Here is a 14,243-nt window from a genome sequence, read left to right as displayed (position 1 = left end):
TACCTGTAATAATGCCTTCAAGAAAACGTAAGGCAATTGGCCAAGTGCAATTAAAGGCAGAAAAATAAAACACCGTAGACAAGAAAATCAATATCGCTTTATTTGATTCCTTTTCCTGTATAATGTAAGATTGCAATAAATAAATACTGGGGCAATGCCGGGTTATCAGCTAGTATATATATTGTGGTATATTACCGGGGGTTGCTCATGGTAACGGGATGTTAAAAGGGCAGATTGGAGGCAGCAGACTCCAAAAGTCCAAAAAAACAGCAGTTTTTATTTGTTTAGGCAAGTGTTACAGCACACTCTCCAGCACTTCACAACAAAAGAATAAACAGTAGCCCAGCTGAGCCTCTGGCTACCTCATTTACGTGCCCTCTCTTACTAACACATTCACTATATCAGTACTGTTCCACTCACAGTTTTGTAGTACTGTTTGGCCGCTGGCATTCCTGGAACCCTCTGGCTCTCTGTCAGCCTGGAATCCACTCTGGCTCTCTCTCAGCCTCAAATCCATTCTGGCTCTCTCTCAGCCTGAAATCCACTTTGGCTCCCTTTCAGCCTGGAATCCACTCTGGCTTTCTGTCAGCCTGGAATCTACTCTTGTTCTCTCACAGCCTGGAATCCACTCTGTCTCTCTCTTAGCCTGGAATCTACTCTGGCTCCCTCTCAGCGTGGAACCCACTCTGGCTCTCTCTCAGCCTCTTGCTGATCACACTCCAGCCTACAATACACTGGCTGATCACTCCCCTCTCTTTAACCTGAGTGCAGGTGGATATAACCCAAATCAGGAATGGGTTGGACCAAGGAACCCATCCTTTCACTCCCTTGGCTGGCTCCAGGGCCCTAAAGAACCTGGTATCTTCCTAAAAACCAATACATCAATTAACACTTTCATTTCCCTGGAGCCTTTAATGTACTTTCCCTGCCATTTTTGGGACACTCTGTCACAATATACATACGCTATAATTTATTATTAGAAACATCTGTGGGGACATGTCCCATAACAGTTTTCAGATATGATCTTAATAATATCAGTATAATGTATACATAAACTCTTTTTTTTTTATATTTACAGATATGAGTCATGGGGACCACATTGAAAGCAATCATATCAGTGCTAGGATAAGTCCAGTGGGCGAAGAATCTACTCAGGTTCAGGAGTACAAGGAAAGTGGTGCTGCTGTGCCTGTCACCATAATAGATGAGATTCCTGAAGATACCACATACAATTTAAAGTATAATATAAATACCACTCCACCTGCAAATGACCTCAATGGGATTAAAAAATTCTCAGCTCTAACCAATGCCACAAATATTATTTCTAATGTAGAAAGTGTTGCAAGAAAAACCTATGTAACCCACAGCAGTGTTCAGTCACCTGATTCCCCAGTTGTGAAACCCAGTAGTGGCAGTTTTAAACAGTCTACAGATATCTCAAAACAACCTACATATGAAAGAGTGTACAGTTTAAATACATCTGACAGACCCAAAAATGTCATTGAAAGTCCATCATCTGTTTCAACTATGTCAACTTTTCCAATAAGAACAGAACATGAATCAAACCCAGTTAAGGATAAAGCAAATCTAATGCCTATTAACAGCCAAAAAATAGGAATCAAAGAAAACCAGACTCCACAAAACAATACTAATAAAGTAGCAGAAAGCACCAAACCAACTTTATGGCGACAACAGACGTATGAACCAAAAGTTGGCATGACCACATTTACAGTTGTTCCTGCGAAGCCCACTGTTAAAAAATATGACAGAAGTGTTTCCCTTTCTTCAAGTGCCATCAAGATAGATGATCAGGGAAATCTAATAAGCCCACAGTCATCTTTTGATAAAAATGATGGTTCTACTAATGACACTGAAAGTACTCATGGAGAAAAACCTCTGATTGCAAGAGCCATGGAGTTTTGGAGATCGAGTTCTATGGATGCACAGGCAGGGGAATCAAAAGAGCAGCTTGTAAAAAAAATTGTACCTGTCAAGAATACAAAGCCAAATGAAGCTAGGGAAAACAAAACAATTCTTTCTTCATCAAAAGGATTTACTCGACAGATATCTGTTAATAATTTAAATGACAAAGATAATACATTGTTTCAGAACAAACCAGTACCCACAACTGCTCCCCAAGAAAATGTGATTATTATTGAAAACAGATTCAGGAAAACAGACATGCCACTTATAAGGCCTACATTAAATAACAAACAACCCAGGCAAGTAAATGAGACTACTCAGGAGATCATATATAAAGGAAAATTGGACCAAGGCCTTGCCATCAGTAACAAAGTGCATGGATCACAACAGACCACACCAGTTTTATCATCAGCAACTTACAAAGAAAAGATGATTATTATTGAAAAAACAAATCAGGAAAAAACAGAACTGCCATTTCTAAAACCTGCAAAAAGGACATCAAGTCAGTATGTGGCATCTGCTATATTCAAATATACAGAACCTTCAAACACAAAAACCCCAGAAGCTTCAGAGGTTAAACGGGATCCAGATCCCATCAGCAGAAGCTCTTTTTTTCTGGCGTCCTCTATAAATACCAATGCAAATGTTACCCTAGAAGAGCCAAAAAAAATCATATTTTCAAATAAACAAGAAACATATACAGAATTAAATGCAAATCCTGGCAACAGGGATAATCAATTGGGAAATAAAGTGCAATCAACTAACAAAAGTGTCAATCTTTGGCAAACAACCTCTGAGACTAAAAAAGATGATTTGTTAACTAGAACACAGAAATTTAATGGCCCTGTAAATGGAAATATAACTGTGCTGGAAAAATTAGAAAAAAACACTGCAGTTGAATCATCCCACATTCACCCTATTTCTAACGTGCCATCTAATGCCTTTTTAAAAGCTGTCCGGGAAAAGTCAATGAAAATAGAACAAGCAAATGCATTGGCACCCTTAAAAGCAGTGCCAGCCTATGTAACAATAATTAGGAAGGAAGATGAAAACGAAACTGATACCATACCTTCTACAGTAATAGATGGACCAGACATCACTGACAGCAATCCGGTTTTTGGACCTAAAGCAAAGTTTCGACCTGTGGTGCAAAAGCCTGTTCAAAAAGACACATCATTGCACAGTGCTTTAATGGGAGCAATTCAGTCTGGTGAAGGAAAAGAGAAGTTGCGAAAAATACAGGTAAAATGATAGGAAAGCAATTTATAATTTGAAAAATATTTCTAGAAAGCCTGGGTACTTAATGGTCACTTTACAAATGTTCTTAGTATCATTGCATCATGCAGCATAGTATATCATGTTTTATTAAGGCATCAGGTGTAACCCATATATGTGTTTTAATGAAGGGGGATGTGATTTACTATAGACATTTTAAATTAGTACAATGAGTGGTAAAAAAAAAAAGCCCTTCTGGTACTAAATATTGACTAGTCTATGGCCAACAACAGGAAAAGATTGCATTTCGAGTGGCCCAAATTGCAAAAATGAATGTTTAAGTTGAACTTGTGTCTTTGCAAGTAATAAATACTCTGATGCTCATGACACTGATTAAAACAGTAGTAAAGAGAAACTGCCAGCTGAGGAAATATTATGATTACACAGCATTTATTTAACGCCAACATATTACGCAGCTCTGTACAAGGTCCATAGTCATGTCACTAGCTGTCCCTCCGGGGGGCTCACAATCAAATGTCCCTATCATAGTCGTAAGTCTTTAATACAGTCTAACGTCAATTTTGGGGGAGAAGCCAATTACCCTAACTGCATGCTTTTTGAATGTGGGGGGAAACCAGAGTACCCAGAAGAAAACACACACAAACACAGGGAGAACCTGCAAACTCCAAGCAGGAACTGAGATTTGAACCTGGGACCGAGTTCAGCAAAGGCCAGAGTGCTAACCTCTGAGCCACCATGCTGCTCCCTTCAGCTTCAAAATCTAGTGCATCTAGAAGTTTTAAATTCCAGGTCCCCACAGTTCTTAGTGGTTTAGTCTGCCCCCCTCCCCTTCCCACCAGCATCATGTAGTGCTAGAAGGTTGATGCGAGAAACTCCTGCTCAAATCGTGAGGGAACATTGACACACTTTTAGATGCCAGAATTTGCAGATTTGTTAGCTGCCTGTTTATTTTTACAAGGCAGATCAGGCCATAAGCAGCGAGAGAGGTGTATCAAGTTGACCTCCTTGATGAAAAAAAACACTTTATTTTGTTCAATTTTAGCAATAGAGTCACAGATGTCCATGGGAATGATTGGGGTCCACAGTATGCATGCACACCAGTTAGAGTTTTGAAAAAAAGGTGCAGCTGTGCATGAAACTCTGGTGCCTACAGATTGTACTAAGTCTATGCATAGTTGAAGCTGTATCTGCTTTAAATATAGTAGCTGATGTCAGATTGCTAAGGAAGTTTGTTTTCTGAAACTCTCAAGAGTAAATATTAATACTTCAACCATCTTATTACTAGAACAACAAATTTACAACCTTACTGGCAGACTTTTCTTTATAACAAAAGAGCCCTGAGGATATCAGATGCAAATGACAGTAGTTAATAAAGGGTCTAATTGTTGTTTGAAACTGTTTAACCACAAGTACCAGAAAATAGCAATAGTGTGCCTTTTTATTCACTATTCTCTTCATAGTAAAAAAAGAAAAGCTTGTAAAAATGCTTTGATGTCTTTGAGGGTGTGCTAAAAATGGCACAAAAAACTGTTAAATACATTTAATTGTTTAATGATGCAAAAAAAGTTTGTGGATTTTGAAAGTACTGTAGTATTTAGGGAGTGTGTAGGAGCCACTCTGCTTAGTTATCATCTGTGGAGATTGATTGAAGTTGTAGTCTACTAGTGATGAATCTTGTAGACTACAACTGTTTTAAAGGTACAACAAAACTGCTTTTTATTCATTTATTAATAAATATAACAACAGTGACACATATCGTATTTCAGGTCAGGAAAAAATACCAGTATTTGGCTGTTTTTTATTTGTAAATTTACCAGTAGTTTCTCCCCCAAAATCAAATCACTGGGATATGTTGCATGTTTAACTTAACATAATATAGCAAGTATTTTAAAAAATTGTGTTTGCTTCTAAAACATAATTAGGGTATGAGAGTAAAATAGCAAAGCCATGGATATTTGAAAACATCTAGGGGGTTCTTGCTAAAAGTCAGCATTACTGTATGTTGCATTATTTATAATCCTCAGTAGTATAGTTCCGTTTGTACTACCACTTCTGACATGAGATTGTAAATGGCCAAATGGAGAGTAGGCATGAAAACACACACACTCAGTGACACCTGCAGATACATGTGGAGCAGACCAAGGTACAGTGAGAACTATACTATCAAGCTGAAATAAAACTAATCATATTCAAAAACTGGGAAGTGATCCATACATCACCCGAGTTAACTTTTGTTTTGAGAGCAATACTTTACTAGCAATATTAAATTGCTTTTATTGGAATTCAGCTTTAGGAGATAGACTGTGAAACATAGTCAGCTTTTTTCTGCAATTCCCAGATGTGTGTGTTAAAAATTAGTATGCCCTCAATAGCCACAAAACCTGGGCCTCTGTATTAAAGCATATCCCAATCCAAGAACTACTTTTACTTTAACCTGGTAGTTCTGACAGCAACACATATGTAATAGAGTTGGGATAACAGAAATGATCCCTCTCTCCTCATCACAGTAACATAAAGTGAATTATTGTGATGTTTGCATAGGTAAACTGGGCAAAGCAAATTACACTTCTTGGGAATGTAATGCAGCAGAGGCAAAACTCACCAAAGTTTTAAACTTACTGAACTTCTGACAGGTACAATATTTTGTTTACCTTTGCTGGCTGGCTGTGAACACCCTGTTTTTCTGACACTTTGTAACATCCAAACAACCCACTGAATATACTTCTTTTTCTCACCTATAGTGATGACTTACAGCTAAACCTAGCTCATACCCACTATATGGATATTCCAAATAATCTCTAATGGACCAGCATAGTCTATAGTAAACATCAGTTACATTGATTGGAACTTTCCTTTGTTGATCATTTTTTCCCACCTTCCCCCTAATAGGCTCTTCAAATAACATCGAAACAGCCTATTGGTGGATTTTGGATGCCTATATGTGATTGAATCATCCACTATTTTACATATTCTATACTGATTTCATGTAAACATCTATTCCTCAGTATTGACACCACAACAGGACTACCTAAAACCAAATTCTCTGCTATTCAAGTCTCCAAATTCCCCTAAGAAAGCCAATAAGGTGAAACGCGCTGGGAGCGAGATATTATATATATATGTATTTTGGACACCTTTATATCTAGCGGGAAATATATGAAGGACTCTTTGTTCTGTAAAGCTATCTGACAATGGAATACTTTGTAATTGCACATATGTTATAAGTAAACTTGTATCTTACATGCTAAAAGCCACTCTTTTTCCTTTACCCTTTTAAACATTTTGTTTACTTATATGCTAATATACAAAAGCACTGGCATATTTACCAGACTAAATAGAAGCAAATAGAAGCAATTCATAGTAAGAATTTACATAAACTTTAAGGAAATACTGATTTCAGGTTTGACATTCAATCTGCAACCTGTTGACCAATTCTTCCTTATTGATAAGAGTTAGGTATTTATAATGGGGAAGGAGAGAGGAAATCAACCTTAGGAGCTGAAGATAAAATATGGATGTCAGAGTGCCTCAGTTTCAAGCTCTCAGGGCTGAAGAGATGGGTTTTTAAAGATAAAAGCAGGCAACTGCCTGTAATATATTATTAATTATTATATCAGTGTATTCTTTTAGAGTTTCAACATTTGCAAACAAGATGTCAGCTGTCTGAGGTAGCCCTTTATTACAAATTTTTGTTTTATGTATTTTAGTGCTCACCAACAGACGGAGGGGAAAAGAAGCTTTGTGAGCCAGAGAATGAAAGATCTGCACTACTATCAGCAATTCGAGCTCACAATGGTATATCAAGGCTTAAAAAGGCAAGTAGAAACTTTTTAATTCTGACAACAGCATCGGTATGAGGCTAAATTCCTGTGGTTGCTTTTTTTTATCCCATGTAATTATCTGTAAAATTGTTAGTGTTGTACTCTTCCCCACTTCCATGACATTGTTCCTTTTTGGTTGCAGTTTAGTCTGTGGGGCCTGGGAATCCTGGTGGTGAATCAAATACTGCCCTGAAGATTCTCCACCAGTGTTTCAGTAAATGTCAGATTCATTGCTTTATAAAAAAAAAGCCTCTATATGTGTCTTCTAAGCTTCTTGCTCTATCCTGTCCTTTTCTGATTGCAAATTAGTTTATGTTTCCAGTTCTCACCCCCGACCAGGTCAAAATTTTGTCTATTTTTTGTCACCTTTGGGTATAGGATTCTTTAAACATTTGAAAGGAATATACAATTTTTTGGGACATTTTTAGGCCAGACAAAGACAAAATAAAAATATTTTACAAAAAAAACTTTATTTTATTATAAAGCAGAACAACCACAATCTTTAAATACATAAAAACATATGAAGTAAGTGATGTCTCCTGGGCAAATACCAAAAAGATGGTTTACAAATTGTCGACACGTTTTGCGGAAAACAAAGTCTGTTTCTTCAGGACAAATTCAGGAGATCTAAACATTAACATATAATCCAAAAAAAAGTAATACACCAATATATTAATAATAAATATAAACTTACAAAAGGTGCTTTATCAGTCCACATATCACTAACCATTATGATGTTAAATGATTAAGTGGGGAAGGGCAACAGAATGCATAGCGTCTCCAATGTGCTCCTATCATCTCCTACCAACAATGATGAAATAGGATTAATTTATTTGACTAGAGGTGATTTATTGATAATCAGTCACATGATCATCATGATTACTCTGTAATTATCTTAATTATAACCACTGCAGACAATATATTGATTTCAATATTAGTGCTTACTACCATAATTATTATTCACAATCAAGTTCATGATTAATTTCAAAATTATAATAATAGATTGCAAATCCTGGTAGGATAATATTCTATTGTTAAACATGATACTCCTACTGTTTAATACATAGCTAAATGGCTGTCCTTTCAATTGTCATGGCTCCACAGGGCCAAGTGGTGGACCCTCTGTGTCACCTACCCAGTGAGTGGAGATGTTCACACGGCGCAGGGTCTAAGCTGTAGCTTGGTCTTCTCCAGAGTCTCTAGAGGTGGAGGTTGTTTGTGCGCCAAGCTACTGCCAGGTTGCGGCTCCTGTGCCCATCAAGGCCCGTGACTGCTAACAAGCAGGAACCAAAACATAGTGCCAGAGGGAAATCCAAAAAAGTAGTCAAACAAGCCAAAGATCAGGGCAGGTAGCAAACAAGGGTGGTCAGGAAACAGGCAAAAGATCAGGACAGGCGGCAAACAAGAGTCATAGGAACAAGCCGGGGTCGGTACACAGATAACACTAGAACAGTACGCAGGAACTGGAGCAGTAGAAACCTGGTGGTAGAACCACAGGGAACTCCTTGTCCAGGCAACTTCCTGTTGCCAGGCCACTTCCTTAAAAAGGGGATGTCATGTGATGAGTGTAGGTCATGTGAGCCGCAGACACCAACCCCACCAGCAGGGGTAGTGCTGGTGATGAGCTAGCCTTAGGTGTTGTTCACATGCCTGCCAGCAGAGGGAGTGCATCTGCGGAACACCCTAGTTCTCTGAAACAAGGGAGCAGCTGACCCACAATCACATGACCTGGACCAGGAAGTGCAAAGAGCTGGATCCAGAAGCAGGGATGGTGCTGGCAGCAGGGGACTGCAAGGTGGGTGACACTGAAGGGGTTACAGATCCCCTGATCTTGCGAGGATCTGTGACATCAAATATTTAGAATAGATAAGAAATCCAGTCATTAATTCAAATTTAGTTATTAATGTGTATCAATATAAGTATAAACACAGTTTATTATCTAGGAGTATTATTTACCTCATTGGTTTGCATATATTCAGGGTAGAAAACAGGGTCACAAGACCTGTGATAAAACAAAGTTTGTACAAATAAGTATTTACCATGCCTAAGTACCAAGCTTGTTGAATAAGAATAAAATCCTACCTGTTTCCCCACAAATAGACTGGACATCCACAATGCATAAAATTTTAAAAAAGATTTTGCTTATACCAGAGCTCAGATAAGTGGAGACGCCGCAGGTGTTGAAGTGCCCAAAGCCGCTCAAGAATGCCAGTATGTTAGCATAGGGAAAGCCCAGTATTTAAATTGGAAGCTCACCCTGAGCAGAATAGTCATGTCCGCAGGCAGCAAGATTCTCTAAAAAGTCCCTTTTTTTAACCTTTTAGGGTTGTTTTAATTGTTTTTTTTATTGTTGCCCATTTTCAGTTAGCCCCCAGGATGCAATATTTTCAGTCCTTTCTCAGGCTTTTCCATCTAGCCACTTCTTAAAGTCCACTGAAGCCATTTATGATGGCCTTGGTACCGCATACTACAAACTGAATTATGCTGATAGTAGAAGGGGTTATCCTTCAGATCCCTATTCAAGTATTGCACTGCTGTAATTATTGCATTACTGGTAATGATGTAATCCAGTACAGTTTATTTTTAATGGCACACAAACACATTAATTTAGCACACCGATGTGTGTTGTCATGCGCTGTGCTGTTGAAAATGCTGCATGGACCTTTTTAGTGAGTTAGTTAGCCCAATAAAATGGGATAAGGCTTGTTAACATGCATATATTATTTTTGTGAATGGGAATTTAAGATCCCTTGTTTTTTGAATCATTATCATGCTCCATAAACTGCTGAATTTAAGGTTTTACAGACAGATTTAACTTCATTGGTACTTTTACTAATTTGAAACCAACTAGGTTAGATATAGCAAAGCAGCCTAGCACTAATAAACTGTCATTCAGAAATAGGTTCTGGTGATGATACTGTTACCAATTGTTTTGCAATAATTATCTTAATAGTAACTTTCTATGAATACCATTTTTGTTCATCATGTTTGGAATGGAAGACCTAAACTGGAATATAACCAAATGCAAGAAATGATTGAATATTATTGGCAATATAACCTTACTTGATTTTTTTTTACCTGTTGTAGATTGACAAATCATGAATTGCTCTAATCATGGTGGGAAACTGGTTGCTTTACTAGAATTAGTAAATGTCTTTTTTTTACTTTATTAGGTGTCTTCTGCTGCATCTGATGAACTACTGTCAATAAGAAAAGCAGAAAATGAATCCCCAACAACAAAAACAGTATCCATTCCTCTTTCACCTGCAATGCCCCCACCTCCTCCTCCACCGCCTACATTGGGTTCTGCACACAAATCTCCTCCAATCTTTGCAAACACTTCTGTAGATGCAAGGGAAGCCTTGATGGAAGCTATCCGCTCTGGCCAAGGAGCTTCAAAATTAAAAAAGGTACTGTGTAAAATGTTTATTTTTAAGATTTTAAAATAGTTAGGGATTTAATGTAGTAGGAATTGTAAATATGCCCTGTAATTGTAAATCTTCCCTTGTATTTTTATATGATGTAAAAGACAGTATGTTACTTAGTTATTCAGGTTAAAAAAGACACGTCTAGTAGGGAGATCAAGAAACTTACTGAATAAGCTGTATATTCTATAAAAAAAACCTATTTCACCATTGCTTAGTAAAATCTATTATAGGTGCTGTTTTTCTTAATACAACCTTTAACAAACAACGTTTGTGTTTGTATGAGATTTTTTGCTTTGATATTTAAGTTCGCCAGAAAAATTGTATGCTGAACTGTAGTAATATTTTGCTGTAGTATATGTTAACATTTAATGTATCTCTTGGTATGTTATATGTGCAATATTTTGAAACAGTTTATTGTCTGGTGTTGATGCTTGACCATCAAAATATTTGGCTTCTATGTGTGTTGCACAGATTAGTATCTATTAAGATAGAAATATGAATTTTTAACACTTTGTTGCAAAGAAGTGGTAATAAAGTATTATATAATTATGCATGTTGACATTAATGGATTTTAATGGTTCCAGGGAGGGCAGAGCTTCAACCTCTAGCTCACCAAGCACAGAGCGGCTTTTAACCTTACACAGATATACATTATAGTCTCGATGCAGCAAAAATATTTTCTTCATACAGCAAAACAACTATTTCTTAGTTATGATTAGTAAATAACATTAAATGAATACTGAGCCATTTACCTGAGAGTTCAGGGTTGTACCAAGTGATATTATCTAGGGGAGTTATGGGGTCAGGGAGGGTCAATCATTATGTCATTTTACTTTATTCATTTAAAGCAACTGCCCTAAAACATGAGCATCTATACCAGGAGTCAGAAAGCCGCAGCTCTTCAGCCTCCTTGTTGTGGCTCCCTTCGGCCTTGACAAAAGAAATAAAATAAAAAAAAGGAAAACTGTTATTTATTAATTTAATTTTTATTTAGATATTATTTTTTTTGTTTATTTTGCTGCACAGTTATCCTGGAGTTCGAGTTATTACTTTAACATCGAATTTTAAAAATGTTTTTATAACTTGTCAATTAAAATATGCGTCACATCTACGTCTATAGCCTTTGCCTTTACCTGCAGGCAGCTTCTTGAGTGTGCGACCCCCGCGGTAAGCTAACCATGAATACATCCCAAAAAAGAAAAATCTCAGAAGAAAATAGAGAGTTTAATTCTACATGGACAGATTCCTTTGCCTTCACTGCCAACAACGCTGGCTTACCTGTGTGCTTGATATGTAGCAAGAAATTAGCAAACAACAAAAAATGTAACGTTGAAAGCCATTTTCAAAACAAGAAAAATAGCATTTTCTGAAAAGTACCCAACTGAAGATGGGCGAAAGAGAGCAATTTTGGAACTACTACGGAAAGTTGAGCAGAGCAAATATACTTTCAAGAAGTGGATCAACTCTCCAAATTCAACTACAGCTGCTAGTTTTGTGGTAGCACATGAGATCGTAAGAAGGTGGAAGCCGCTCATGAGCGAATCGTTCAGAAAAATATTAGAGCATCTATTCTCCGAATTCAAAAACAAACAGGAAATTATTCAGAAAATTAAAGAAATGCCTCTTTCTGCAAAGACCGTCAGAGACAGGACCATTAAAATGGCAACAAACATCACCAGTAAGCAAATTGCTGATGGGCCGCAGGAAGAACTGATTGAACTCATACCGCTAAAGAGCCAAACGCGGGGACAGGACATTTTGTCTGTTTTGAGTTGTCTAAAAGCGAAAGGAATAAACACCACTCACCTGGTGTCAGTGGCTACTGATGGTGCACCCAGTATGAGAGGAGCACAGAAGGGCTTTGTGAATTTACTTCAAAAGTCGCTGGATCGAGAGCTGATGACGTTTCACTGCATCTTGCACCAAGAAGCACTTTGCGCTCAAACATTCCCCTCTGAAGGTGTGGAAGTGATGAACCTCAGTATTAAGATAGTGAACAAAATAATTGCAGACGGGTTAAACCCCTGACAGTTTTGTTCATTGTTAGGTGAAGTCAAGAGCTCATATTCAGATCCCCTGCTGTACAACAGAGTTTGGTGGCTGTCAAGGGGAGACATGCTGATACGTTTCTATGCTTGTCTGGAACATGTGAAAACCTTTTTGGAAAGCAAAGGCCTCAGCTATCCCGATCTGGGAGACCTCGACTGGAGTATTTTCTGGTGTTTGAGTGCAAGATGACAGTGTTTGCCAGATATGTACAGTTCAAAGAAGAGAACAATCACATAAATTGTGATTATTTACTCTGTGTAATTTATGGCAATGCAAGCTGCATTTGGAGAAAGATTCAGCGAGTTCAGAAAGAAAAAAAACACTCTGTCCTTCCTTGTCACGCTGCTGGACATTAACTCATCCCTGCTGAACATATCAGCATTCACAGGGATATGTCAGCCCAATCTTGAAATTGAACTGGCCAACATAGCAGATAAATACTTATGGGAGTCCAAGTTCAAAAGCCTGACACCAGGTCTCGAAAAAATAGCCTGTCAGAAGGCCACTCTCGCTAAAGAGTACAAATTGAATTATATTGAAATCCTCCCCAAAACCAACAAACTTGTTTTTGAAACATGGAGTGCCATTCCTAACACATATATGAACATGACAAAGTATGCATTTGGAGTCCTGTCCATCTTTGGCTCAACATACTTATGCAAGCAAGTTTTCTCGAGCATGAACTTCATAAAGTCCAAATATCACTCCCACCACTCCAAATGAGAGCCTAGCATTTATAGAGAGAACACTAGCATTTATTAGGCAAATATTTTTCAGCAAAAAACATTTTTTTCAGACGCGGGGCTGATGTAGTTTTTTTGTTTTATGCTCAGGTGCTTCAGTTGATTGCTGGCCGAAAAAGGAACTCGAAGAGGATAAGAGCATACTGAAATAGACTCGTCAAAAAACGTCTCTAATTTTATGTTTACCTTTTTATAACTGCTAAGCTGCAACGATATGTTTTTTATATTAAAATGGGCTACGTTTTATTTTAATTTTACACAATTATGGGAAGGACTCAAAAAGGCCTGCATTGTTCAGTGTTTAATTCATTTCAAAGCAGGCCTACTCATGCATACTGCACTTCTGTTTGTTGTATTCTGTTGTTGTAACAGGTAAAATTAAAAAAAGGTTAAAACTTTTAAAAGTTTATAAGCTGTGTTATGTTTTGCGGCTCACGAATATTTTTCTTTAGTGGAAGAGGGGGCAAAATGGCTCTTTTGATAGTAAAGGTTGCCAACAGATGATCTATACTCTTGCATTTGTGTAAACAAAAGGCTTTATTTATGTAAAGGTTATGAGCTCTAGTTCTCTGGCAACAGAAGTTGGCACCAAAAGGCTATCTTTCCTTATGCAACTATAAGATTTGATGTTTAGTGTGGCATCTTGGTTTGGGTTTACTCATTCTCCTAAATATGGATGTAAGGATGCTTTGTGGTCAGATCCAAATATTGGTGCCCAAACCTAACCCCTGGATCATGGTACAGATAATATACTTACACGAGTGCATAAGCTACCTTATATAGTAATTTTAAGACTTTAGTCAGCTTTAGTTTTGACTTTTAAATCTGTATTTCTCACTTACCAACACTAAAATAGCCTATATCCATATTCTGGCAGATTAGTTGGCTTTGAGTGTTATCTGTCAGGTAATCTTTCATTTACCAGCATCTGTACTTTCAACTAAGTTGCTTGTTTAGAAAGCTTAACTTTTAGCTTTGGTGTTGAGCAATACCCTTTTTATTACCAAAACTTGTGTCGTTTGAAGGTAGTCATTGGGCCCTGA

General features: G+C 37.5%; 1 protein-coding gene across 4 annotated transcripts in view; it reads left to right on the top strand.

The window, feature by feature from the left end:
* The window catches only part of COBL (cordon-bleu WH2 repeat protein), a 241,175-nt gene that overhangs the window by 213,636 nt on the left and 13,296 nt on the right, over positions 1-14,243 (top strand). The window contains exons 12-15 of one of the 4 annotated variants that reach the window (XM_072412122.1): positions 1,079-3,165; positions 6,867-6,974; positions 10,154-10,390; positions 13,291-13,437. In XM_072412122.1, the coding sequence (XP_072268223.1) occupies positions 1,079-3,165; positions 6,867-6,974; positions 10,154-10,390; positions 13,291-13,347 (2,489 nt within the window). In that variant the 3' untranslated portion in view covers positions 13,348-13,437. Of the gene's footprint in view, positions 1-1,078; positions 3,166-6,866; positions 6,975-10,153; positions 10,391-13,290; positions 13,438-14,243 lie in introns of those variants that run through there. The other 3 variants (XM_072412125.1, XM_072412124.1, XM_072412123.1) reach the window with 3 other exon arrangements.

The sequence above is a fragment of the Pyxicephalus adspersus genome, chromosome 5 (genome assembly GCF_032062135.1).
Source record: "Pyxicephalus adspersus chromosome 5, UCB_Pads_2.0, whole genome shotgun sequence".
Classification (NCBI taxonomy): Eukaryota; Metazoa; Chordata; class Amphibia; order Anura; family Pyxicephalidae; genus Pyxicephalus; species Pyxicephalus adspersus.
The sequence above is the reverse complement of the archived record's forward strand: the minus strand, read 5'-3'. Positions and strand labels throughout refer to the sequence as shown.